This window comes from Pristiophorus japonicus, chromosome 9 (assembly GCF_044704955.1).
Source record: "Pristiophorus japonicus isolate sPriJap1 chromosome 9, sPriJap1.hap1, whole genome shotgun sequence".
Classification (NCBI taxonomy): Eukaryota; Metazoa; Chordata; class Chondrichthyes; family Pristiophoridae; genus Pristiophorus; species Pristiophorus japonicus.
Window position 1 is genome coordinate 34,807,790 of NC_091985.1, and position 24,009 is coordinate 34,831,798.

Sequence of the window (24,009 nt, forward strand, 5' to 3'; positions counted from 1 at the left end):
GCATGCACCAGTTCTTTAGGGAGAAAGTTGAGCGGGAAAAATGGTAACTTCTGAGGTAACAGTGTGTGTGTACACAAAAGGTGGACGACTATTTTATGGTAGATTACATAACATTGTGTCTCATTCATTCAGCCTTCAAAATGGCACTGAAAACAGAGCAGTATAGTTTTGAACCAAACAGTTGGATTTAAGCATAGCCCTATGGGAATTTTAATAATGAATACCCAGACAGCAAGAGTCATTCTGTCTCTCCTATTCTTTAAAAATAAACAATGTCATGGTTTGCTTTTTTAAATATCTCACCTACTTGGAATTTTGACTGGGGGGGGGGGGGGGGGGGAAGAATGATAGCCCTTGATTACCCATTACTGAATGTCGAGGTCAGTTTGGAGCACCAAAGCACTAGTTATCATCAGCTGCCAGGCATACCTTAATCTACTGGTGTAAGTATCCACACAAGTTTTCATTTTTGCTAGTAAAGTGCCAACAGAAGTCTGTGTTTCGGAATGCTCCTCATCCTCCTCGCTGTTATCGCCAGACAAAGGCAGTAGAAGAGGCACAAGGGAAGTGCATGAAGCAATGGCACGCAGCAACTCCAGTAGGGCTCTATACAGCGGAACATGCCTAGCCATGTCGAGCACTGAAAAGAAATGAGAGAAGAGTTTTAAAAAAAAACAACCCACCTCAATGCAATAAACATTGGCACAATTCCTCTTACAAAATAAGTCACCAGAAATAATTACAGGTATTAATACAGCAATGTTATATCTTACATAACCAATTATTTTTCTTTATTTAGGAATCTTCAGTTTTCCACTTGAGGCACTTCGGCCCAGTTGGGGCACAATAGAGCCAGATGCAGAGTTAAATTCACTTGACTTTCTCCCAGTCTTAGAATTGGATCTCTTTCCCCCCTCCCCCCACCCCCTCGCTACACCCAGGTCGGACCGGATTCAACCCCAGACTCAGTGCTAAAAGGGAGTGTACTAAACCATTATACTGCACAAGCATTCCCAATTATCATTGTAATGAAAAACAATGAATAAGAATGGCAGAAATTGAATAGGAATACAAACAAATAAATTTGCTGTGGCATACTGCAGTGAAAAATATTTAAATGCAGTTTTCTGACAAGCAATTAACAGACTACATTGTGCGATCAATGATTTTTACAGTGCTACTGAAAATATCAAAATCCAGTGTACAAGTCATGCTTGCGTCAGTGTTCAGTTATATAGCATTTTGGGAGAACTCCTTATAACACTTCATTCGTCTCTTCCTATATTAGAGACCAAGAAAATGATGCGGTGTGCATTATACATCAGGTCTCAGTTTCTTAAAAGATTGTAGTTACACGATTAAGCATAAAAAAGGACCCTCAAGTATTTAATACCTTTCACATTAAGAACCAAAAATGGCAGACATTTAAAGATCACATGGATGAACTTCAACAATTGTACATCCCTATCTGGCGTAAAAATAAAACAGGGAAGGTGACTCAACCGTGGCTAACAAGGGAAATTAGGGATAGTGTTAAAACCAAGGAAGAGGCATATAAATTGGCCAGAAAAAGCAGCAAACCTGAGGACTGGCAAAAATTTAGAATTCAGCAGAGGAGGACAAAAGGGTTTAATTAGGAGGGAGAAAATAAGAGTATGAGAGTAAACTTGCAGGGAACATGAAAACTGACTGCAAAAGCTTCTATAGATGTGTGAAGAGAAAAAGATTAGTGAAGACAAATGTAGCTCCCTTGCAGTCAGATTCAGGTGAATTTATAATGGGGAACAAAGAAATGGCAGACGAATTGAATAAATACTTTGGTTCCGTCTTCACTAAGGAAGACCCAAATAACCTTCTGGAAATACTAGAGGACCGAGGGTCTATCGAGAAGGAGGAACTGAAGGAAATCCTTATTACTCAGCAAATTGTTTTAGGGAAATTGATGGGATTGAAGGCCGATAAATCCCCAGGGCCTGACAGTCTGCATCCCAGAGTACTTAAGGAAGTGGCCCTAGAAATAGTGGATGCATTGGTGGGCATTTTCCAACATTCTATAGACTCTGGATCAGTTCCTATGGATTGGACGGTAGCTAATGTAACCCCACTTTTTAAAAAAAGGAGGGAGAGAAAACAGGGAATTATAGATCGGTTAGCCTGACATCAGTAGTGGTGAAAATGTTGGAATCAATTATTAAAGGCGTAATAGCAGCGCATTTGGAAAGCAGTGACAGAATCGGTCCATGTCAGCATGGATTTATAAAAGGGAAATCATGCTCGACAAATCTTCTAGAATTTTTTGAGAATGTAAGTAGTAGAGTGGACAAGGGAGAACTAGTGGATGTGGTGTATTTGGACTTTCAAAAGGCTTTTGACAAGGTCCCACACAAGAGATTAGATTAGTGCGCAAAATTAAAGCGCATGGTATTGGGGGCAACGTATTGACGTGGAGAAAGAACTGGTTGGCAGACAGGAAGCAAAGAGTAGGAATTAATGGGTCCTTTTCAGAATGGCAGGCAGTGACTAGTGGGGTACTGAAAGGTTCAGTGCTGGGACCCCAGCTATTTACAATATACATTAATGATTTCAATAGGATCATGCAACTTCAGTACCCCACTCCTGCTTTCTCTCCATACCCCTTGACCCCTTTAGCTGTAAGAGCCACATCTAACTCTCTTTTGAATATATCTAACGAACTGGCATCAACAACTTTGTGTGGTAGAGAATTCCACAGGTTCACAATTCTCTGAATGAAGAATTTTCTCCTCATCTCAGTTCTAAATGGCTTACCCCTCATCATTAGACTGTGACTCCTAGTTCTGGACTTCCTCAACATCGGGAGCATTCTTCCTGCATCTAATCTGTCCAATCCAGTCAAAATTTTATGTCTTTCTATGAAATCCCCTCTCATTCTTCTAAATTCCAGTGAGTATAAGCCTAGTCGATCTTCATATGCCAGTCCTGACAGCCCGGGAATCAGTCTGGTGAACCTTCGCTGCACTCCCTCAATAGCAAGAATGTCCTTCCTCAGATTTGGAGACCAAAACTGTACACAATAGTCAAGGTGTGGCCTCACCAAGGCCCTGTACAACTGCAGTAAGACCTCCCTGCTCCAATACTCATATCCTCTCGTTAAGAAGGCCAACAAGACATTTGCCTTCTTCATCAACTGCTGTACCAGCATGCCAACTTTCTATGACTGATGAACCATGACACCCAGGTGTCGTTGCACCTCCCCTTTTCCTAACCTGTCACCATTCAGATAATATTCTGCCTTCCTGTTTTTGCCACCAATGTGGATAACCTCACATTTATCTACATTATACCACATCTGCCATGCATTTGCCCACTCACCTCTTAGCATCCAACTCACAGCTCACACCACCACTCAGCTTAGTGTCATCTGCAAACTTGGAGATATTACATTCAATTCCTTCGTCTAACTCATTAATGTATATTGTAAATAGCTAGGGTCCCAGCACTGAACCTTGCGGTACCCCACTAGTCACTGCCTGTCATTCTGAAAAGGACCCGTTTATTCCAACTCTTTGCTTCCTGTCTGCCAACCAGTTCTATATCCACGTCAATACATTACCCCCAATACCATGCGCTTTAATTTTGCACATTAGTCTCGTGTGGGACCTTGTCAAAAGCCCTTATCCACTGGTTCTCCCCTGTCCACTCTATTGGTTACATCCTCAAAAAATTCTAGAAGATTTGTCAAGCATGATTTCCCTTTAATAAATCCATGCTGACATCGACCGATCCTGTCACTGTTTTCCAAATGCGCTGCTATCACATCTTTAATAACTGCTTCCAACATTTTCCCCACTACCGATGTCAGGCTAACCGGTCTATAATTCCCAGTTTTCTCTCTCCCTACTTTTAAAAAAAAAAAAGTGGGGTTACATTAACTACCCTCCAATCCATAGGAACTGATCCAGAGTCTATAGAATGTTGAAAAATGCATCCATTATTTCTAGGGCCACTTCCTTAAGTAGACCATCAGGCCCTGGGAATTTTTCAGCCTTCAATCCCATCAATTTCCCCAACACAATTTGCTGACTAATAAGGATTTCCTTCAGTTCCTCCTTCTCGCTAGACCCTCGGTCCCCTAGTATTTCCAGAAGGTTATTTGTGTCTTCCTTCGCGAAGACAGAACTAAAGTATTTGTTCAATTGGTCTGCCATTTCCTTGTTCCCCATTATACTAACTGCAAGGGACCTTCACTAATCTTTTTCTCGTCACATATCTATCAAAGCTTTTTCAATCAGTTTTTATGTTCCCTGCAAGCTTACTCTCCTACTCTATTTTCCCTCTCCTAATTAAACCCTTTGTCCTCCTCTGCTGAATTCTAAATTCTTCCCAGTTCTCATATTTGCTGCTTTTTCTGGCCAATTTATATGCCTCTTCCTTGGATTTAACACAATCCTTAATTTCCCTCGTTAGCCACGGTTGAGCCACCTTCCCCGTTTTATTTTTACGCCAGACCAGGATGTATAATTGGTGAAGTTCATCCATGTGATCTTTAAATGTCTGCCATTGCCTATCCACTGTTAACCTTTTAATTATCATTCGCCAGTCTATCCTAGCCAATTCATGTCTCATACCATCGAAGTTACCTTTCTTTAAGTTCAGGACCCTAGTCTCTGAATTAACTGTGTCACTCTCCATCTTGAAGAATTCTACCATATTATGGTCACTCTTCCCCAAGGGACAATAAGATTGCTAATTAGTCCTCTCTCATTACACAACACCCAGTCTAGGATGGCCAGCTCTCTAGTTGGTTCCTCAACATATTGGTCTAGAAAACCATCCCTTATACATTCCAGGAACAACTGCACCACCGTATTGCTACCAGTTTGGTTAGCCCAATCTATATGTAGATTAAAGTGTCACCCATGATAACTGTTGCACCCTTATTGCACGCATCCCTAATTTTCTGTTTGATGCCATCCCCAACCTCTCTATTACTGTTTGGTGGGCTGTACACAACTCCCACTAGCATTTTCTGCTCTTTGGTGTTTCGCAGCTCTACCCATACAGATTCCACATCATCCAAGCTAATGTCCTTCCTTATTATTGCGTTAATCTCCTCTTTAACCAGCGACTCTACCCCACCTCCTTTTCCTTTCTGTATCCTTCCTGAATATTGAATACCCCTGAATGTTGAGTTCCCAGCCTTGGTCACCCTGGAGCCATGTCTCCGTAATCCCAATTACATCATATCCGTTAACAGGTATCTGCGCAGTTAATTCATCCACCCTATTACGAATGTTCTCGCATTGAGACACAGAGCCTTCAGGCTTGGTTTTTTAACACTTTATCCTTTTAGCATTTATTTAACAAGATTCCAAACAAAAATGAGAGAGTTTTGCTCGTAGAGACCTTTTGGGTAGGGATTGAGGTATCCCTTTGAAATAAATATCAGGCCACTTCTCAAGCAGTGACCAGAAAATTACTGCAACCAGGTTAGATTTTCTTGCCTCCACTGAAACCTCAAATTAAGTACATGAAATCTTTAAAAGCATGAAATGATGGCGTGCACTATCTGCATTTATATTGCAGTGCTTCAACATACTGAAACTGTCCTTTCTATAATCTGGATAAATTCCAAGTACTTCAAAACAGCAGTAACTTTTATTACTAATGTTGCAATATTTTTGCCTACATTTGCTTCCAAACCATTTACTGCCAGTATCATGCACATTGCCCATATCTACTAGATGTTCACACTATAATATGAAACCACTCTTGGAATGACTTGAAATGTAATGGAGATAGACATGTACACTGGGTATTAAACGACTACCTGGTATGTTTAAGTTTTTACAGGCACCTTTGTTGATTAACATTTATCACTACCTTTTTTTCCATTAAAAAAAACTGCTTATATATTCCAACCTCGAACAGCGAAAAAAAGACCTGAAAGCTACATTAGTCTATTGCAAAATCTACTGAGTACTTGCTGAGCAAGACAGATGTGGCATAGAAATAAACTGCAAATTAAAAATGCATACAAATTCTTGATTATCTTTCACAATCATAAATAGCCCCCAGTCATCATTTTTGAGGAATGAGAGAGGAAGAAAAGTGACAGGGATTTTTAGCCATCAAGACCTCGCTATTATCCCCCATCAACCACCTCGACCGTAATGGGCAGGAGTGTGTTGTGCAGGTTAAAATGTGAAATGTGTGGAACATGACCCCCGACCCGCTGCGCACGTGCCCGCCATCATTTTTATGGCAGAAGATATCGGGGCATCTGAACATCCCGCTGCAGAGTGGTGGGACGCTTATTACCATCTTTAAATTGGGCTCCTACAGTGCAATTGAGCGCCTGATTTAGAGCTATCTGCTGCATGGGTTTCCTGGGTTCGGGAAGCTCGACTGTGAAATGGAGTGCGAGTCGTCAGCTCCCCGAAATAAGTGGCTGTTTCACCACTCCTTGTGGGCTCGGAGGAGCCAGCATGCTGCCCCCCAGAAAGGCTTCGGCCTACCCCAGCCTCAATCGCTTGGCTCCCGAGACCTCCCAATTGCTTGCCTCCCGAGACCTCCCAATTGCTGACATTCCTCTAACCTCCTCCCCCGGCCCCCGATTGCCAAGGAAAATCCCCAATGGTACCCCAGCTGTGGCTTCCTGCCGCTAGTGTTGACTCCCGCCTGCTGGCCAGGCTGTCCATTTGGCCAGCTGCCAGGCGGGAGGTGGAGCTAGAAAATGTTAATGTGATCCTGCCGTCAAGATCGGCAGGACCTCTGTGCTGCCCGAGTTCTTCGGTTGCTTTCGATCCAACCCACACCCTCCCCACTTTCCCATAAATAGTGGGGTCCAAATGTTCACGAGACCAATGTCTACATGCAACGATACACTTCTCTACTTTACCACAGGGCTACTGATTATTAGGGTGGGGGTGAAGACATAGAAAATAGGGAACAGAAATGTGTTTTCAGAAATTATTCACTTCAAGTCAAGGACCTTCCTGTCCTCATCTATGGCAGACCAGAGAATTCATCCTGCTTTTGGTCATAATGAATCTCTACATTAAAGTCAAAGTCCTGCAAATTTTAAGATGGACTTCAGCTAGCAACTCCCTGGGAGAAGTTATTGTTGCTTCGATTGTAGGTTATGTAGTCTGACTTGATGCCCAGTAACCATATGAATTTTGCTAAATTATGTATCCGTTGCAGGATAAATTAATGGGACTAAAAGCAGATTATCCCTGAATTAATGATCTCCATCCTAAGGTTTTAAAAGAGATGGCTAGAGATAGTGGATGCATTGGTTTTGATCTTCCAGAATTCCCTAGAATCTAGGACGGCTCCTGCGTTGGCAAGTGTTACCCCGCATTCCAACAAAGGAGGAGGAGAAACAGAGAACTATAGACCAGTTAGTGTGACATCAGTAGTAGAGAAAATGCTGGAATCTATTCGGGATGTGGTAACAGAGCACTTAGAGAATCATATCATAATATGCTTGGGCAGAGTTAACATGGATTTATAAAAGGGAAGTTGTGTTTGATAAATCCAATAGCTTTTTGAGGTTGCAACAAGCAGGGTAGATAAGGGGAACCAGTAGATGTGGGGTATTTGAATTTTCAGAAAGCATTCGATAATGTGTCAACCAAGAGGTTATTACACAAAATTAGGGCTCGTGGAATGGGGGGGGGTTAATATATTAGCATGGATTGAGAATTGGTTGACAGAAAACAGCGAGTAGGAACAATTGGGTCATTTTCAGGTTGGCAGGATGTAACTAGTGGGGTACTGCAAGGATCAGTGCTTGGGCCTCAGCTATTCACAATCTTTCTCAATAACTTGGACAAAGGGACTGAATGTAACGTATCCAAATTTGCTGAGGATACAAAGCTAGGTGGAAAAGTAAGATGTGAGGAAGATGCAAAGTGGCTGCAAAGAGTTAAGTGAGCAGGTAAGAGAAAGTTCAGAGAAGGTTCACTAGGTTGATTCCGGAGATGAGAGGGGGGGGTTGATTTATGAAGATAGGTTGAGTAGGTTGGGCCTATACTCATTGGAGTTCAGTAGAATGAGAAGTGATCTTAGCAAAACATATAACGAGGGGTCTCAACAAGGTGGATGCAGAGAGGATATTTCCACTCAGGGGAAACTAAAACTAGGGGACATAGTCTCAGAATAAGGGGCCACCCATTTAAAACTGAGATGGAGGAGGAATTTTCTTCTCAGAGGGTTGTAAATCTGTGGCATTCTCTGCCCCAGAGAGCTGTGGAGGCTGGGTCATTGAATATATTTAAGGCGGAGATAGACAGATTTTTGAGCGATAAGGGAATAAAGGGTTATGGGGAGAGGGCAGGGAAGTGGAGCTGAGACCATGATCAGATCAGCAATGATCTTATTAAATGGCAGAGCAGGCTCGAGGGGCCAGGTGGCCTACTCCTGCTCTTATTTCTTATGTTCTTGTGTTTTTATAGTAGAGGGAAGTGACGGGGCCCAGGAAAGGCATGAGTTCCAGGCTGCGATGTGCGTGCGCGCTGGTCTTCAGTTAGTCTTGGGTAATCCTCGCCACTGGAAAGACCTAGTTCGGTCAAGCTTGTGTGGTGCTTGGTGTGCAACGGCCACCACACATTTAAAAAAAAATCCAAGCACAGGCATCTTCCACCTTTCACTATGTAGTTCGGGATCTGGAATATTAGGTCCTTCATTGAAACACCTGTGAACTCATCCCTTTTTGGCGTGGAAGCAAGTCACTCTCGCTTCGAGGGACTGCCGATGATAGCAGGTGGAATAGAATGGAGAAATGTGAAGTTATTCAATATGGTAGGAAAAATAGAAAAGCAGAATATTTTTTTTAAATGGAGAGATTGGGGAATGTTGGTATTTAGAGGGACCTGGGTGCCCTTCTATGCAAATCACAGTTATCCTGCAGGTACAGCAAGCAATTAGGAAAGCAAATGGTATATTAGCCTATATTACAAAAAGATTGGAGTACAAGAGCAATTATATGGGGCCTTGGTGAGCCCACACCTGGAGTACTGTGGACAGTTTTGGTCTCCTTACCCCAAGGAAAGACATACTTGCCTTAGAGGGAGAGCAACAAAGGGTCACCAGACTGATTCCTGGTATGGGGGGGCGGGGGCAGGGGACGGGGGGGGGGGGGAGAAAAGAGTTTCTCATAAGCAGAGATTGAGGAGATTAGACCTGTATTTCCTAGAATTTAGACGAGAGGCCTAGAAAAAGTGTCACGGGCGGTGGCACAAAACATGCGGTATTGGATTGGCCGCCCGTTATATGCAACATCTGCTATTGAGTTACCTTGACTGCAATGCAATGGAACTGAATATCAAACACTGCATATAATGGGTAGCCAATCCTATACCACCTGTTTTGCACCACTGCCCGAGACGAATTTCTAGGCAATAAAATTGTTACAGGTTGGACAGGATTAATGCTGGGAAGATGTTTTCCCTGAGTAGGGAGTCTAGAACTAAGAGTCACAGTCTCAGAATAAGGGGTCAACCATTTAAGACTGATATGAGGAGAAACTTCTTCACTTAAAGGGTTGTGAATCTTTGGAATTCTTCACCCCAGAGGACTGTGGATGCTCAGCCGTTTGTGCATATTCAAGACAGAGATAGATAGATTTTTGGATGTTAAGGGAGTCAAGGGATATGGGGATTGCGAGGGAAGGTAGAATTGAAGTAGATGATCAGCCATGACCTTATTTAATGGCGGAGCAGGTTCGAGGGCCCGAATGGCCCACTCCTGCTCCCATTTCTTTTGGTTCATTTTAGGAATTCCAAACAGGTGTCAAAAAAATGCAAGCATTAATCATCAGAGGATCTCTAACAAGGAGTGACCACCATTGTCACTGATAGCCTATTGAGTCTTTGAAATCTTGAGATATTTTTGATTAATTGTGGAAGGTATCTTTATACCAGCTTATGCCAAATGCAAAGAGACAGAGTCAGGCTGATGTAACCATGTTCTTCAGTTTCCTATGTTGCTGTGCTACTATAAAGACTGGGGGTTTATAGAAGACAATGAGTTTTTCCTCATCAAAGCGCTTTATCATGGACTCAGACCAAAAGTAAGGCCTGCTTTTACCAGTGTAAGAATTTTAATAAATAGATAGAAAAAAATTACTTATTTTTATATTAAAAACCTAACAAAATATTTCAAAAAAAAATTCAACATTTTTTTCTCTCCTCAAACATTTAATTTAATGCAATTTCTATAATTTTTTTTAAGTGTTTATTTAAAAAAGACTTTAGGTTGGTGTTTTATTTGATTTTAGGGGTATTCTTATTGATAGTAATGGAAGCTTCCCAGAGCTCCCATTACTATGAATGAGAATACTTCATTGTGATTGGTGGTCCAGGCTCACGTGATCCCAGGCTGCACATATGCTCCTGTAATTCGTGGGGCTCTGGGCTGGGCTGCACATCTAGACCTTGGAAAGCAAGTGTTAGTTCCTCAGGGACCACCAGGTACTTTCCTAAAAAAAAATTCACAGACATTCGCCCGCGGGAAGCTTCCGACCTCAATTTCTGGCCCTTTGTTTTGCAACAGATGATGTAAAAGCAAGTTGTAGTTCTTAGCCCGAGTTACGTGGTCTGGCAGCATGGCGTAGAGAAAGATGTGAAGCACACGTTGCATTGGTCAATGGTAGAAAATGTCATTGTTCACCCTGCAGCTATGCTATCACAGATGATTCTCACATTTGGTCATTTCATTTCAAAAGGAATTAATAGTGATGGAACTATGAGAATGAAAATGTCCTGTTCGGATCTTTCAAATACTGGAGATTTGTAGATTGGTGGCCATCCTTTCGCATTCCAGACAGAACATAAAAAACGTTTTAATCCTAACATTTAGTATCAACACAGAAAGCTCAAACTGAATATACTACAGCGCACTCAGATAGATGACATCACTTGAACTTGCATTAGGCTGCAGTAAATCGGAGGTGCGTGTTGGTGCCCCAATTCATTCTGAGCAACTATCAGGCTGGAATTTGGGAATCAGATGCCCCTTCTTACAATCATCTGTGGCTGCACCTTATTCTATCACTTCAACACCAATAATCATTACAATTCTCTCCTTTTGTACTTGTATCCAAAGACTGTATGCCTTTTGCCATGATGATATATACTTAAGGCAGCTAGGATTTAGAAAGTATGTCAAATCCAATTACTTCTCTTTTGGAGCAGGGGGGGGGGGGGGGGGAAGCAAGAATGTGTAAAAACAAGCAATGTACTGTATAACACTTATTTTCTCCAGTGCTAGTGACCCCACTCTCATAGTTTACTGTAGAATCAGTCCTAGGTTTGGTTCCGAATATCAAAACACTTTATATAAAAAAACACAAATTTTAAATTAGCCCAGAGACCCTTCCAGTGCCAGGAGAATTAAAAAAAAAAATTGTTTTGACGATTTAATATTTAGTTCAGGTTGGCTCACAAAGGGGACTACTGCCATAAAAGCCTCAGAGGACTGTCACAAGATGAATGAATAATGGCAGGCCACCAGAACATTTTATGCACAATTACACCCCTAATCTCAAATGGACATGAACATACTTTATTGCATCACATGTGGATTCTTGCAGAATACTTACAAAAACCATAGGAACCTGTTGAACCTATTGCTCACAATTTGGTGTGAATTCACATGCTTTTTGTGCTTTCTTCAGATTGAAGAGCAGCAGGCACAATTTAATGATGTTTAATAATTCCAATTGTCCTCCTTTAATATACAGCAATGTTCAATGCAAGAATAGCTGCACCTAATGGGCCATTAAATAGGTAATATTGAGCAGCACTAAATTCTCTTTCCAAACCATTTAACATCCTCAGAACAGCTTAATTGGATAAAAATGGCTATCCTGACACAACTATAGCATAATGAAAACCTAAATGCTAATGCATCAATATCAGATATGCAAATACAATACTGAGCATGCACGTTTTTCTGAGCTTCTTCCACGACACCACTATTTTAAAATTGGTTATTTTACATGAACCAAAGTTGGAAAGAATCCCTTAAAGATTCTAATTTTAGAGTTATTTTCCTTCAGTCAATCCACTTCAGAGGGGAAACATTTCCCAAACAATCATGTGGGATAAAGATTTTCATCAAAATTGAATGTGGTGTTCAAACTCAACACCTGGTTTCTGATTTACATTAAACCACCTAAAAATGCTGGTTGCAAAGAAAACTCCCCTACAGTTGATGTCTATTTTAATACAAGTAACTTGCCATATATATTAAAAGTTTATCCCATGGGTATAGTAATGATATCTTGGTGCATCATTAACTGCAACTAGCAGACAGTTTTACAGACCCAATGCAGGTAACATCCTGGCTTGTATATGAACCATTATTTTCTCCCAAAGGCTTAGGAATTATGTCAAACTTTACATCAGGAAATTATACTGCTTTTTTTGTGTCTCTCCAATTTTCTCCCCTCCTGTGGTATTAGCTGAGATCAGGGCATGTTCCACAGTGGCCAGCAGTCATCCGATAACCTCTCAGTGACCATTCTTCCTTTGTAAACTTTGCGCCCATATCCTAGCTCGCACCAAGTCCCGTTCACCTAACAACCTCGGGCTCGCTGATGTACACTGGCTCCAGGTCCAGGTACAGCAATGTCTCTATTTTTAAGTTCTCATCCTTGTTTTCAAATCTCACTGTGGCCTCGCTCCTCCCAATCTCTGTAACCTTCTCCAGCTCTACAACACTCAGATCTCTGCGTTCCTCCAATTCTGACCTCTTGCATATCTGTTTTTAATTGCTCCAGCATTGGTGGCTGTGCCTTCAGCTGCCTCGGCCCCAATCTCTGAAATACCCTCCCAAAACCTCTCTCTCTCGCCCTCTAAGACGCTCCTTAAAACCAACCTTTGACTGAGCCTCTGGACACCTGTCCTAATATCTTGTGTGTTAATGCTCCTGTGAAGCTCCTTGGGACTTTTATTACATTAAGTATGCTATATAAATGCAAGTTGTTATTGTTACAGTAGGCATTAACAGATGATTACAGGACTGAGTAACATTATAGCTGATTCCCATCACATCCGCAACAGGAAGACAAATTTTATATGGTGGTGGGCCTTCTCCTTGAGCCGCTGCAGTTGTTGTGGTGATGGTGTTCCCACAATGGCATTAGGCAGGGAATTCCAGGATTTTGACACGACAATGAATGAACGGCAATATATGTCCAAGTCAGAAGAAAATGAGATTTGGATGTGAACTTGGGAGGTAATGCTTTTGTCCTTCCCTTGGCTAGGAAGTGCTGTTAAAGTAAGCTTGCTGTGTTGCTACAGTATGTTCTATAGATAGTACCTACTGCAGCCACAGTACGCCAGTGAAGGGGGTGGGGATCGAGTCCAGTGACAGGGCTCCCAGTCAACTGAACCACTCTGTCCTGAATGGGGCCAAGCTCCTCGAGTGTTGTTGTGTTTGCAACTGCCCAGGGGAATGGCGAGTATTCCATCACACTCCTGACTTGAGCCTTGAAGATTTGGGAGAGGCTATGAGGGTACAGGAGGCAAATCACTCAGAATGTAGCCTCTATCCTGCACTTGCAGCCATGGTGTTAATGAGGCTAGTCCAGTTGAGCTGCTGGTCAACGTGACCTGATGGTGGAGACTCTGCGATGGTGGTGCTGTTAGCGGACTTGAACTGTGATCGTCCCGGTCGTTATGGTCCAGTTCCACACTGCTCAACTAATTTACCAGCTGAGCCATTAACAAAGCTCAAGGATTTCAACATAAGTTATTCAAACAGAAATAGATAAAGATAAACCATATCGGTACTTGCATTTAGATTTTATTTCCTACATTCTAAAAGTGACTATACTCCAAAAGTACTTCATGGCATAGAAAGTGCTGTGGGACATGGAGATTGTAAAAGGCATTGTATAATAAAATGCAAGTTTTATTTATTGCTGCCCAACCAGTGACTGCATGCTATATGTATGTGTATCCACACATGTGCCCAATATAAAAAGGAATCAGGCAACCAATCATAGCTTTCAAGGGCTGAGCAGACCTTTTGGTCAGAATTTTGGATAGAATTATAGACCAGAACAATAATGAAGAAAAACTTGATAAAATATGCATTTATAAAGAAATTGGTGTAGCGGATGCTTGGAATCTGCAGCAAGATGCTGGGGTCAACAATCAGCAGCTTCTCACAATCAACAGAGTTTGAAAGGATCCAATTCGCGTACAGCTTAGTCCTAAAGGAGGATAGCCAGAGAGTTGGCTGCCGCAGTGCACCTAGCAGTGGTTTCCATCAAAATTACTGCCAAGGAAGTCTTATTCATTTAAAGGGGAAGTTTTAGAAAGGGTTTATAAATTCCAAACACATGACAAACAGAAAGATCATAAACAAATTAGAAACAGCTGCAAGACCAATAGATTTATATTTATAGCTGTATTCCAAAATGGTGGAGAATTTTCCAAATCCTAAAAAAGCCTCAAAAAATTTTTTTTTTTTAAATCCAAGACACACTCACTTAGCTGGCCATCAGTCTATGTAGCAACAGCCAGAAGCCTAACTACCAGTGACCACGCGCTACAAGTGAATGAGAAATTGAGAGTCCGCTGAACCATTTAAAAGGCTTCTAACCGCAGAGTGGAAAATTTCAGCCAATCGGCACTTCACTCCCAAATTCAAATTTGATCCACGGACAAGGACACTCAGCAGGTTCGGTCGTCTGCTGGCTGAACGACAGTGCTGAGGGCCGATCTAATAACTACAGTTCAAATGGCATACTGAGCTTCCACCATGGGGCCTTGTCCTTAAGTCCAATTGTTTCAAAGATATTCATGCTCAACATTAAAAACCTTGTTTCAGGTCAATACTTGCAGGCATTTTGAAATTTGTGCTTAAACAGAAAATACAAGTCATGTCATTGGAGTACTGACTTAAACAAAATCCCGAAGCTGACAGAGTTGAAAATCCATACAAGATAGTCATTAACCCTTCCAACATTAACTGTCTCATGTCTTAAGGTTATCAACCCATCCTCAATTATATCATTAGCACTTCATCATCGGCAGTCCCTCGATATCAAGGAAGACTTGCTTCCACTCTTAGTGAGTTCTCAGGTGGCTGTACAGTCCAATGCGGGAATTACAGTCTCTGCTACAGGTGGGACAGACAGTGGTTGAAGGAAAGGGTGGGTGGGGAGTCTGGTTTGCTGCACGCTCCTTCCGCTGTCTGCGCTTGGTTTCTGTATGCTCTCGGCGACAAGACTCAAGTGCTCAGCGCCCTCCCGAATGCTCTTCCTCCACTTTGGGCGGTCTTGGGCCAGGGATGCCCAGGTGCCGGTGGGGTGTTGCACTTTTATCAAGGAGGTTTTGAGGGTGTCCTTGAAGCATTTCCTCTGTCCACCTGGGGCTCGCTTGCCGTGTAGTGTTCAGAGTAGAGCACTTGCTTAGGGAGTCTCGTGTTGGCATGCGGACGATGTGGCCCGCCCAACAGAGCTGGTCGAGTGCGGTCAGCGCTTTGATGCTGGGGATGTCGGCCTGGGCGAGGACACAGACGTTGGTGCGGCTATCCTCCCAGTGGATTTGCAGGATTTCTCTCATTAGCACTTACTGCTTACAGAATAAGTGGGCACTTTTCAGATCCTCAGGAAGTCTCAAAGGACGTTTCACTGCCACAGAATTATTTTCGAAGTACAGAGATTCATGTATACAAAACAAATTAGCAAGTATTGCATTCGGTCCAACAGTTTGATTTAAAAAAGAGGTACCAATAGTGAAAGACTGATATAATTAATCTCCATGAAGCAATTCTGCAACACCAATTGCAGTTCGCACTACTAATATTTTGTACGGTAAGTTGTACAGAAACTCAGCTGTTTCAAAGTTGTTGTTGTTATTTCTAGCAGCTGCAGTTTCCCAAATGACTTGGGATGGTCCATATCCCCAAAAGGAGTGTGAAACCGGTTCCCTGACCAGTTGTCCACTACCCACTGGCTGCCCAAAGCCATTAAAAAAGAAATGGTGTACACTGCCTCTTATTTTGATGGTTTGCCAGCAACATTGGATTTAGTATATACTAAAGAGTTCGGAAGTTTTAAAAAGTGGAAAGGGTGACTCAAAGTTTAAAACTGCTTCCAGTACTTAAATCCACACATGTATAAGAATTATGGCTCAGAGAACTTTCCACAATGCCTTTCCCTATCCTCATCACTGTTTCCACATTGAAGATTGCAATAAATCCACAAAACATCTAGGTTACAAAACTCTAAACTCAACACAAGGTTTCAAAGCCCAATTTATTCTAGTGCCTACAGAAAGTTCCACACTGAAGAGAAGACCTACTCTGCCAACTAAATTTCAGATGCTGGATGGCTTCCATTGCAGGCGCTGATTGGGCAGGCACGCTCTATTCCTGATCCCTCAAAGCGTCAATTTTGTAAATTTGCAACGAGATCTCATTCTACACATCGACTTGGATTTTGCAGGAAACCTGCAGAACTATATGCCAACTGAGCTTCGTTAAGATTGAAAAGTATCCGAAATATTTTATTGGATGCACCAATGAATGTTCATTTTGCCTGGGTTCCCCCTTTGCCTCCTCCCCCCGATATTTGGGGCAGCTTTCTATCTCATCAGCCATGGCTCAGTGGGTAGCACTCTCACCTCGGAGTCAGAAGATTGTGGGTTCAAGTCGCACTCCAGAGACTTCAGCACAAAAATCTAGGCCGACACTCCAGTGCAGTACTGAGTGTGCTGCACTGTCAGAGGTGCTATCTTTTGGATGAGGTGTTAAACTGAGGCCCCATCTGCTCTCCCAGATGGATGTAAAAGATCCCATGGTACTATTTCAAAGAAGATCAGAGGAGTTATCCCTGGAGTCTTGGCCAATATTCATCCCTCAATTAACTTCAGTAAAACAGATTATCTGGTCATTATCACATTGCTGTTTGAGGGAGCTTGTTGCGTGCAAATTGGCTGCCGTATTTCCTACATTACAACACTGAATGCACTTCATTGGCTGTAAAGCACTTTGGGACATCCGGAGGTCATGAAAGGCACTACATAAATGCAAGTATTTCTTATCTCTCCATCTTTTTTCATAAAGTACCTCATGAAATTTGGCTACACGAGGCACAATATAATCCAGTAGCTATCTGCTGTAAATAACACACGGTATTGCAAGGTTATTAGCTACTAATTATAAACCATGCTGATGAAGGCAGATACTCTTAAAACTAGCTATACAGCTGAGGCCCAAACAATTAATTTTTGCTCGAGTAGAAATCAACTCCTTAGATTGAAGGTACTAAAAAAAACTAATACACCTAGACTTTGATGAAACATATTAAAAGGACTATGATGTATTGGAAGTCAGAAAACTTGGATTTATTACAAATTTATTGCACCTAGCACTGAATTATTATATTTGCAGAAATGACAACAAAGTGCCTTTTAAGAAGACCGATGGCTCTGTTTTTGATGGAATGCTTGTGATTGATCGCATTATTTCTATGTTTTTTTAAAAAGACAAATGCTAAATTTACAGCTTGGGTCATTTTTTAAACAGGACAGATTTACAAGGGTTTAAATCAAGAAGTCCACCTCAAATCACAGAACAATGTACTCAGTTACATTTTGTTTCACTTGGACCAGAATTATGTTTGCATAAAATCTGTAACATTAACAGGTGCAAAACCAATTTATTTAAAAATATATTTGTATCCAGCTCATGGTAGTTAGATCAGAACTCAAAACACTGAGCAGTTGAATATTACAATTAAAGATGGAAATTATTAGTATTTTGCCAGAACTAATTGGAAAGCTACCTGGATGTATTATGCAGCCAAGTTCATATATTGATACAGAGCTGTCCTGACTTTGCTGCGGTCAACTGTACAAATCAATTAAGCATCAGACCTAATGAACAAATCTACTTCCAATCAGGCTATGAAGTCTCCAAGTACATTGATTCTACAGAGCTGGCAGAGGTTACCACCAGAGAATGACTGCTTTAACTTGCAGAGGCAGCAGCCTAATAATTAGCTCACCTATTCATAATGAACAGGCCATCTAAAACAACTGGCAATTATAGAATGCCTTCAACGTAGTAAAACGTCCCAAGGGGCTTTACAGGAGCATTAATACACAAAATGTGACACCAAGCCACATAAGGAGATTTTAAGACAGCGTGGTCAAAGAAGTTGATTTTAAGGAGCGTCTTAAAGGAGCAGAGCGGCCGGGAGGTTTAGGGAGGGAATTCCAGAACTTGGGGAACATAAAGTAAACACTGCAATACTGCCCATACCCCAGAGATACTATACATGTGATATTGTCCCAATGATTGCTGCACACAAGGCCTACACCACAATCTACCTCTACTGTCGACAACAGTTTGCTCAATTGCCACTGAGCCACGAAAAAGTTCAAGTCCAAGATTGGCTCAGTTGGTAGCAATCTTGCCCAAGTTAGAAGGTTGTACATTCAAGCCCCATTCCAGATCATGAGCCAGTGCTTAATCTAGGCTGACACTCCAGTGCAGTACTGAAGGAATGAGAACTTAAAACATGGCCCTACATGCTTTTTCTGGTGGTGGTTCAGGTGGGCACTAAAGATCCCATGGTATTAATCAGAGTAGTAGATTATTCCAGTATCCTCAAACGACACCGCCCATAGGTTAACATAACATAAGAAATAGGAGCAGGAGTAGGCCCTATGGCCCCTCGAGCCTGCTCCACCATTCAATAAGATCATGGCTGATCATCAACTCCACTTTCCCGCCCCATCTCCATATCCCTCAATTCCACTAGACTCCAAAAATCTATCTATCTCAGCCTTGAATATATTCAGAGACTCAGCATCCACAGCCCTCTGGGGCAGAGAATTTCAAAGATTCACAACCCTCAGTGAAGAAATTCCTTATCTCTGTCTTACTATTTCATACTATTCACCTCAATGCTGCTTGTAGCATCTTACTAGAGTACAATGTATAGAAAGGCATGGCTCCTGGGGAACACAAAACCGCTGGAAGCAGCATCCCAGTACTTCTCTCCATCCTTTTTTTTTTGAATGGCAGCTCACTTACTTGTATCTGAAGGTTGGACTAAATGCAGATATTTTGGTACAAAAAGGAGGATGCTCATCCCTGTTGCCTTTCAGTGATTGGTTTCTCATCTACGTTAATCCCATTTCATTGCGTGAATATTTGATCTCCCTAGCTGCTCTGAAAGCAACACATTTATTGCTCATCCCTTGTTGCCTTGGGGTGATGATATGGGCCTTTGTACAACTGAGTGGCTTGTTCTTAAGGCATATCCATGAAGTGTGGACTCGAGTCATGCCTGGAACTTACCAGGTAGGGACGGACATTGACCAGGTTGGGGTGGACATTGGTAAATCAGTCATATTTTTACCACAGTCTGGCAGCTTTAATGATCATTTCTTCGGCGCTAGCCACATATTACCAAATATATTGAATTCAATTTATCAACTTGCCATGGGATTTCATCTCACGACCTCTCGGTTGCTAGACCAGTAACAAAACTACTACACCACCATACCAAAACTGTGGAGTAGACCATAGCTAAAATAATCAATGCAAGATTCCCAGGTAGCTTTTTGACCATGGAGCTTCGGTCTTTCCAGTAAATTAAAATGATGGACGTATAAAACAATAACTGAAATTGCACAGCTGCATAACACAATCCATGGACATTAATCTAAAACAAGATAACTAGGCTTATCTGAAATATTAAAAAGTTCCAAGGGGCTCCCATAATTTGATCATGGCAAATAAGTTAACAGCATTAGTCTGTTCTAGATGCAGGAATCAGCAGATGTCATCTTACAAGACAGTTATGAGCAGGAACATTACACTGCTCCAGCAAACATTGTACCACTCTAGGATTTAATTAAATTGAAGATTCAGTCTACTGAAATTTTAAGTTATTTCACAGCATAAGTAATGCACAAATGAATTGTAATGAACTATTGAGAATATTTACAGCAGCCTATGTACTTTATATTTGGCAACTGTCAGTACTTTACAAAAGGATAGCCACTGCATATGAATAATCAAAATCAGGGCTACTTGCTGGTCGCCCATGAATAAAGCAAGTGAGCGACACATACCACCACCCATTGGATCTAGGGTTTTTACATCAGCTTGTACTGGCTGTGAATACTGCTTCAAGTTTTCACAAAAAAGTGACTAGCTTTCCAACAACGGTGAGAAACGCTTTCCCCCATGGCTTACACAGTGCCCTCCAATAATCAGAGTCCTCAGCACTGTTGCGGTCGCTGAGTCTGCTGTCCATATTGCAGAGCAAAAAAAAAAGTTTTCCAGCACTAAACGGTGAGCGAGTGGAACAGGATCAGTAAAACAGATACTTTACCATTTGTCACTTTAAAAGGTTCCTAGTGAATAAAGCTGGATTCAATAGTTCCAAGAAATTCATCGTAAACTGTTGCACAGAACATTTTCATCAGGCAACAGCGAGAGGTCATGCACATGCATGTAATGAGGCTTTTCTGAAATCTTTGAGTGGCAGCACAGCAATATACCCATCTAATTACTGAAGTATGCAGAAACAGTCAGTACGTGCATTAATAAAACAAGCATTTTCATCTGTGCATTCCTCCCATGAAAGGCATGGTTACTATATTAACAGTGCTCCTAAACAGACAGGATATTGTTAAACAAACACTTTCCTACAGACTGTCACATTCTTCTGACAATGAAGCACTAACCATCTGCCTCGGCTGTCATCACCGCTGTAAATCTAGCCCCGGAAATAATTTCACTTCCTCCAAATTTTGTAATCACTGGGAAACATAAAATCTAGTAGTTAATTTGCAATTCCTCCCTTACTGCCTTCCTCAATCCAAATTGACCCTTAAAATGACTAAATTACAACCCAAAAAATGAATGCTTGTACATGATTACTTTTAAGCAGATTAGAAACTTGTTACATTCAGCCACAAAATAAAATGCTTGTCGGGAACTGCAGCAATATTTCACCAGACTGGTAATTACAAAGCAAGTGATGAAAAATAACCCTGGGGCTGTTAGTCAGCCTGTGTCCTACAGGGAGCGGTTCATTAGCAAAAAATCAAAACAGGTAAATATTTTCCTCAAAATTATTTAAAACATTATTGTTCATTCCCTCTTTAAAAAGGTGCTTTGCATGACAAAGGAAGCTTGCATTGTTATGCCGTGCACAGAGTTTGCAAGGGTGGTTTGTAGCTCTTGCCTTATTCATTCAGTGCCAAGTGTATATTTAATCAGTGTCAGACCGCACCAACATATAAAACAAAGCCACTCATTATAATCCTCATATGCGACTCAGTTATGCAATATTTAAAGATTTCCATAAATGCACAGCTTTGAGTACTATGCGCTCAGGTGCGCTTCTCAGAAAAGAGCAAACGCCTTCTCATTTCCAAGCGACGGCTCTGCTGTCCAGCTGTAATTGAATCTATGGTTTACTGCATTTGAAGTCACAGCATGAAACCCAGACCCCTCTTCAGATGGCTGGCAAGAGACATTTTTAGAATGCTCATTTGGAAGAAAGTCTTCAGTGCACTAATGAAAAAGTGGATGGAGCTCTCCACACTTTGCTCACCGACTGCAGCAGCTGTGTGTGCCCCACCAGTTTCATGCCACTGAATAGCTGCTGTTATGTTTGGGTGATGGTAAAAAGAAACCCTTCACTCTCTTCAAATGAGGAAATATTGCGCTGAGAATCAATACAGCGGGACATCATTTTTTCCACATCATTTTGCCTCAAAAAGGGATTATCAATGCCTAATGTCTGTTTCTGAAACCTTGTAAACCATTTCTACAACTGGAAAATCATATTTGTTTTCCAACACGGAACAGCGCTCCATACATATACAAAGCTGCAACAAATCTGAAGGGGGCTCAGAGCATGCCGATGCATTTTCATCCCTGATGAAGTGTGGGGTAAGCTTTTCTCTTTCTAAAACAATTACTGAAAAGGTAAAAAAAAATGTATGTTACATTTAAACCTATAAATTAGAAACAGTTATAGTGGCTTGTTTTTTTTTAAATTGCTATGCGTCTTAATAATCAAGGGCAACGTTGTCTTTACTAAATTGACGTTATAAAAGTAATACTGCAAAATCTAGGTTTTCCCTTAATGACTTGGGGTTCAACAAACCAAACAACCAGAGGTGGAAACTACAGACGAGACTAATTTAGCAGATACAGAAACCAACAAGAACATGGAAGAATCTTTTGTGTGATCAACAATCACTTTCAGATATCTTTCTGCAAGACAATGAAACCTCATTGCTGGAAACATTAAGATTCTCAGCCTTCTCAAATGCAAACAACTGACATGTTTTTCTACTGGAGTGATGACGGCTTAAAAACTGATGAAAATTTATATGAACTGGAAATACCATAACATTTCTATTTATGAATCTGATCTGTCTTGATTACATCCTTAAACATTTCCAAATGTGCGGCAAGATCGATTAACGAGTGAGGTATTGTCACAAGGAAACGTGCAGGGTCTTACAGGAACTGTCATTTTGATTACAATTGACTGAGAAAACTGTGGCAGACGGGAAAAGCATCGCCTGGAACCAAATCATAACATTACTGAGCATTTATTATTTGCTACATTAAAACAGTGCTTTATATACTTTTCCTCAGCAGACAGCTGCTGAATTTGTGCTGAAAACACGGACGACAAAAATGGGCATCTCTGCCATCACTGAAGCAGAGGAAGTGAGAATCCAAGGAGAGAAAGAAGATAGAGAGGAATCTATTCTTGCTCTGCTGGGAATAATAGGAACAATCCTAAATCTGCTTGTGATCATCTTTGTGTACATCTATACTACATTCTGAAAGCTTGCAAGCCAGTGAAAAAGCAATAAGCTACCAAAAAGTTCCTCAGAATGCATCTATTAAAGTTTAAAGTGTGCTCAAACAAGCATTATCCAACCCTCAGAAAAATCAATACTTCAGCATCTGACTAAATAACTTACAACAATGTGAAACATCTGCTGTCAACTGGAATTGTGCAACAAACTAATACATCAAATGGGCATTGCACTGATAGCCATCGCTCACTTGACATGTGCTAAACTAAATGAAAGCAGATGCCAAAAAAGGACCGAGACCGAAATATCGGTGAACTACAAATGACATTGATATTTAAAAATGAATACAGCTTGAACTTTGAGAAAATGCACTTGTGCACTAAAGCAGAAAATCTGTGCAAGGTTTCTCACAAAATGTGACTGCAGTGTTTGGATTCTCAGTATTTGTTGCTGGGTATAATTGTAACAACAAAAAAAAAAAGAGGATAAGTAAATGGCACAATAAAAGTTGCTTTTCAAAAAATATGAAATGTCTGAAGATGACATCCCAATATGGGTACTGGACTTAAAACTATGTTGTTCTTTAACCTTGCACAATTTTCTGTTCGGTACAAGTCTGCTGTATTCTGCTAAACTGCTAGTTGTAACTTGTCATTTGTGACAAAACTCAAGGGGCTAAACTAGCCAATAACGCAATTCAACTTTAAAAATGTTAGTTACATTATGCTTGGTCAACATTTTGAAAGGTGGCCAGTCAAAAGGCATACACTTATTGATTCTATGTCAATAAAAATTTAATGTAAACATTTTGTGTGTCCATGACCATATGTTAAGAAAGTAGCTAACCAGCTTTGCGATCTTGATGAGGCTGTGCATTTTTTCCAGAGGACTTCTGTCCGGCAGGGAGAGGGGGCACGAGGACGGAGTGGGATGCCCCAATGATTGATGCTGGGATACTAGTTTCTAATTTAGATCAATGCCTGATTCAAAAACCCAACAAAAATTGTCAAATTTTCAGATGATAAACTAGGATGAGCAGTGGAATCAGAGGGGGCAGTTCAGAAATTACATAATGAGTTGGTCGGGTAAACAAGACAGACACATTTAATGCAAAAAAATGTAATGTACTGCACAAAGGAAGGGATAATGGGCAGTACATGTACTCCATGAATGGTGTTGAAACAAGAAAGAATAA

General features: G+C 41.2%; 1 protein-coding gene across 5 annotated transcripts in view; it reads right to left on the reverse strand.

The window, feature by feature from the left end:
* Positions 1-24,009, reverse strand: part of birc6 (baculoviral IAP repeat containing 6) — a 326,307-nt gene that overhangs the window by 67,864 nt on the left and 234,434 nt on the right. For all 5 annotated transcript variants that reach the window (XM_070889262.1, XM_070889261.1, XM_070889260.1 and 2 more), the window contains one exon: positions 430-640. In XM_070889262.1, coding sequence (XP_070745363.1) covers positions 430-640 — 211 coding nt within the window. The remainder of the gene's footprint in view (positions 1-429; positions 641-24,009) is intronic.